Source organism: Amblyomma mixtum, chromosome 3, assembly GCF_055824585.1.
Source record: "Amblyomma mixtum isolate Tamu chromosome 3, ASM5582458v1, whole genome shotgun sequence".
NCBI lineage: Eukaryota > Metazoa > Arthropoda > Arachnida > Ixodida > Ixodidae > Amblyomma > Amblyomma mixtum.
In genome coordinates, this window is record NC_143014.1 from 413,696,357 (window position 1) to 413,701,386 (window position 5,030).

The 5,030-nt window shown below is 45.3% G+C and overlaps 1 protein-coding gene across 1 annotated transcript; it reads right to left on the reverse strand.

The window, feature by feature from the left end:
• Positions 1 to 2,564: 2,564 nt before the first annotated feature.
• LOC149357698 (myb/SANT-like DNA-binding domain-containing protein 1) lies at positions 2,565 to 4,383 on the reverse strand. Its single transcript, XM_089577959.1, has 3 exons — positions 3,687 to 4,383; positions 2,759 to 2,903; positions 2,565 to 2,673 (listed from the first exon to the last, which is right to left on the reverse strand). The coding sequence occupies exons 1-3, from the start codon at positions 3,926 to 3,928 to the stop codon at positions 2,587 to 2,589; spliced, it is 474 nt and encodes a 157-aa protein (XP_089434085.1). The 5' UTR covers positions 3,929 to 4,383; the 3' UTR covers positions 2,565 to 2,586.
• Positions 4,384 to 5,030: the final 647 nt, after the last annotated feature.

Below are 5,030 nucleotides of genomic sequence, written 5' to 3' on the forward strand. Positions count from 1 at the left end.
AGTACTAATAAACTATATATAGGTCTGAAACTGCTTCGATTGTAAATTTCATGTAGAAACCTGGCGCAACCAGACGAGTGCAAGATATTTTTGGGCTTGAAATTCAATGTCTTCCATATACACAAGCAATAATAGGAGGAGTCTCGAAAAGCAACCAGCGTAGCGTAGACTGTCATGTATCTGAACGTGAGGGCCCTTCAAAGGCGACAATTGGATTCAATCGCACTCTCTTGCCGTATCTGTCTGTTACTGTTTTACAGCGAAATCTTCCGTCTTTTTCTGACCAATTTCACCACATATGCAGCACTGTCTGGACGCGCATTGCCAAACCATGTCCCGTAGGCGCACTCGAGCAGACGACGTCCAGGAGTGTGATCACGTGACATGACGCCACACTTTCGTCGACAGCAAAAATGGCTGCTCATGTGTGGCTGCCATGGTGGCTGCTGCGGCCGCGGTGTTTTCACGCCGCTGTAAACAAGTGGTTCCAAGACCAAGAATCTTTGCAAACCGCCTAGTTGGGGCACTGTACTTGCCTATGGATGCTTATACTGCGTCGATTCCAAGTACCTATGCAAGCCGCACCGTTGCGTTCCCGATATGCGTGGTCCAACGGTCTTCAAACTGACGGAAAACCTTTGCTGTGGCGATGTGAGGAAGCGTTTATTTGGAGCTGTTTGTGATCTGGCTTTCCGCAGGCTATCGGCGCACTAGACGGCTGCCACTTTGCTGTCTCTCCACCCAAGAAAGATGCAGCCGATTACTACAATTATAAGGGCTGGTACGTATTTGTTTTGTTGCCTTTAAATTAATGAATAGCTGAACAGGGCAAGGACAAAATTACCAAAAACTGCGCAACCAGTAAATGGTTGTTCTTTATTGTACAAATTAGTATGCAGGCCTGAAAGCAGGAGCCATAGAATTGAGCATTCTTTAAAAATGCAGATTTGGAATATTGAGGTCTGTGCAACTTTCCTACTCAAATGAAGAATGCTGTACTGGCACGTTGATAGGTGTGGTAATCTTTTTCCCTGCATGTGATGACTGGTACACAGGCCCTTATATTTATTTTTTTTTTAAATAGAGAATGGCGTGCAAGAGCTAGCGTCTGTCTCGTATTTCTTCCTTCACACAAGTGCAGTAAACATTTTTAGCAAACCTACCACCTCAGGTTGAAATTGTAGTTGCTTCTGTTTGAAATTGTTGCTAAGAAATGTAGCGTCAACCTGAAAAGCATTGCAAATATTTCTGTGTATGCACCTGTAGTCAGTATTTAAACCTCATGCTGATGGAATGTTTAAATTTTTTAATTCACTTCAGATAGTTTCTATGCCATCGTAATAAATACTTCTTACATGCAGGTACAGCATAATACTACTGGCAGTTGTGGACCATAACTACCGCTTCCTGTACCTGAATGTCGGGAGCCCGGGAAGATGCCACGACGCTCACGTTTACGGCCGGTCAAAGTTGAAGGAACTTGTCGAAAGCAACAGCTTCAACTCTCCCGTGTCTGTCATCGAAGGGATTCCCATTGCGCCAATCATATTGTGCGACCAAGCATTCCCTCTCACGGCACATTTACTCAAGCCGTATCCAAATGCCCCAAGCGGTTCAAAGAAGGCGCTTTTCAACTACAACTTATCTAAATCAAGAAGAATCGTTGAAAATGCGTTTGGACGTATGAAGGCACGCTTCAGGTTCATTATGAAGAGGACAGAATGCAAACTTGCGAATGCAAAGCAAGCCATTAAGGCATCCTGTGTTTTACACAATATCTGTGAAGCCTTCAGAGATAATGTGGAGGAACAGTGGGTGCAAGACGTGTACACTTTTAATGCACTTTATCAGCAGCCGTCCCACAACAGTCATGCATGCACTGGTGAGGGCCAGGATGTGAGGGCTGCACTTGCAGAGTATTTCTGGAAGCGGGCCCAGTAAGCATGGCGAACCACGAACAGAGAGCTCAAATGCACACTTTATTTCTGCATGTATTTGAGCAGTGCCTCAGTCAGGCGTTTCTCATTGGCTGCAGATTCCCGAAGAATCTCCAGCTCCACTTTCCTAAGCTCCATTTCCTGCCTTCTGTTCTCCCTTATATATGAGCACAACTGCTGGTTGGTGCGGACAAGCTGCGCTAGAAGCGCCTTTTGTGTCGCGTTCCGACTTGACCTGGCTGCCTGGGGACTTGCTGCTGTTGGGGCTTGTGCCCTACTGTCCTCCGAGTCGGATGTTGGTGGTGGTGGAAGTGCAGCAGCTTCATGAGAATCATGCGTTCCCGTGGCTGGAGGCAGCTCGCAGGCAGTGGCTTCACACACATTGTCTTCATCACCTGGTCCATATTGCATGCCATCGATTAGCTGGAAAAATGAACAATATACCACACGTGAATGTCTCTTCTGGTTAGTTCTGAAGCAGAAAATGCATGCACCCTTCACATGCATTCACAATGCATGCAGCCTTCACAACCTGCGCAGGCATATCCATTCCTACACTGAATATTCTATGTTACTCCAGCATTCTGCGCTAACTGTGACATTTCTCTGATTCTCTTACCACGTGCAAGTTGAATTCTTGTGTACATTTTTACACAGCCACAAGAAGCAGAGTAGGAAATGAATAAATACGATGCTCCCCATGTGTCATGCAACACAGAATCAATGCGTCTCCTTCCTGAAAAGTGATAGAAAACAGAAAAAGTATTTCTCGCTCTGGGTTCACAGGAACCGTGTGTCGTTTTATATATAAATGCACTTACCATTGCAACAGTGGCACCATCGTCGCAAGTCGTCTCGTCAACGAGGCTGCTATTATTGATGGGCAGGTTGCCAAGAAACCTCGCTATATCTCTGTAAAAGCGCCATGTAATGGCACCTTGCCCAGTAGTTTTCCAGCTGAGCATCCTGCAAGAAACATATGCGATTCTTGCAGTGGCATTAAATCTTTCGAGATCTCCACTACGTCAATGCTACTAGGAAAGTAGCAACCCGTTGTCAAAATTCAGTCTGGCAGTGATATCTGCCCAGCAATGCATTGCATTTATGCTACTTTCACTGCATGTAGCACGAGTCAATAAGGGGAGCGAAGCTATAACGAACACTTTGGAAACTGTGCTTTCGCACAGAAGGAATAAATTTTCCGTGTTTCATGCACCAGGCAGTGGCCATAGGGTATGGTTTGACATGGGAAACGCAAGGCAGAAACAAGATTCCTTGCGAAAAGAGCTATGTAGTACCGACAGCACAAAGTCAAAATAAACACTGAAGTCTTGCGATAAAAATTACGCGCAAATGCACCAAGCAGCGTTTACAAACCAAGCTATAGTACATGCACATATCATTGTGATGCAGCGGCGTATGTTTGACTGCGACTAAGGGCATTTATAGACTGATGCCACATTATTTCTAAATAGCGCCGGGCACACGGCGAAACGGATGACCTTTGTTTGCAGTACTGTTGTCAAGCGTGGTACACTCATGAGCTGCTCAGTACGCGAGGAGGATCGGAATGCGCAAAAAAATTCAATCGACGCATGCGTCTACCGGTATATACTCCGCTAAACAGCGTGTGACGCTGCGGGTGGGCACCTTCGCGTCTGAATGCAGCACGCGTGGCTGAATGCGGTGACCAGCGGCACGCGGTGAATGAGCGGCACCTTGCACAGCAAAATGAAAGTTTTCACTTACCGGTACCTGTTCCCGAGGTTCTCGATCTTCGATTTCACTTCTTTTACTGTTCTTTCAATACCCTGAGCCCGCAAGCGCTCTGTGATAGCTACGTATACGCGCATGTTGCGCTTAGCCCGCCGCAAATCAGTCAGGTGGTCCTCCCAAACCTTGATAAGAGCGCGTGTCTCTTCATCGGTCCAGTGCGTCTTCTGTCTTTCGCACTGTGCTGTCGAAGGTGAACCTGCACAGCCTCCTTCCATTGCGAAATACACTGCTGGAGGAAGGTAGGATAGGATAGAATAGGATGCAAGAGCACGCCGCCACCCACGCTTCGCCGACGACGGCAACGACGGTATACAAACATGGCCACATGGCTGACAGCAGCCGTCGGCGACTGGGAAAAAGAGTATAGTTGCGTAAATTGCTTCAGATGTCGTGCTTTATGCGAAAATATAATCAAATATTTATTTTATCAATTATTTACAACATTTACATCAATTATACATTATTCTTACTTATTGATTTTTGCTAAATATCGGCAAGCCGCTGGCGTCGAGAGTACGCAAGTCGCCAGTGAATGAGTTCGGGCAGCACATTCACTGGGCGAATGGGATTACCTGTAAATGTCATTTGCTATGCACGTGTAGCAGCAAAAAAAAAAAACGCATTAACACCTAATGTCATTCGCTGCGAATGACATTACATGTACCGTGTGACAGGGGTATTACACTGCTCCACTGAAACGCAATAACCGTGAAACGTGTAGTAACGGTTTCAGAATGACTAGGCGATTCATATCGCGGATTCTCCATCGCGCCCAGCACATTTACTGGAACAAGCAAGGCTGCAGTAAAAGCTGTTAATAACGATCATAACTACAAAATCGCTTTTTTGAAATCGCGAAGATTACATTCCTTAAATTAAGTCAGTAATTCAAATAGCGCACTGAAGTGGATTTACATTGCTAACAGAGAAAAACAGTGATTGTACTTGCAGCGTTTCCGAAGCAGTGCACATGAGTTGTCACTGTAATTTGTAAACAGGCTTCCTTCCTGCCTCCCTACTGACAGTATTGCAAAAGACATATGCGTGTCTATTCATTGTATAATGTGTGTGTGTATCTGAGGTGTGCATGCATTAAAAATTCACATTTCAGCACACTGCTGTCAATCGCGAATGCAAATGCACGCCAGAAAATTGTGACGTTTGTAACCATTTGAAGCATGTACAATCAGAGGTAACTAAAGCAGTTCTACATTTCACAGAACAGTGACAGTGCAGCAAAACTTATTTATTTTTGTTGTATTTTTCAGGCCACTATAAAAGCCAAACTAGAAATAGAACTCTGTGGCTGTAAAGGGG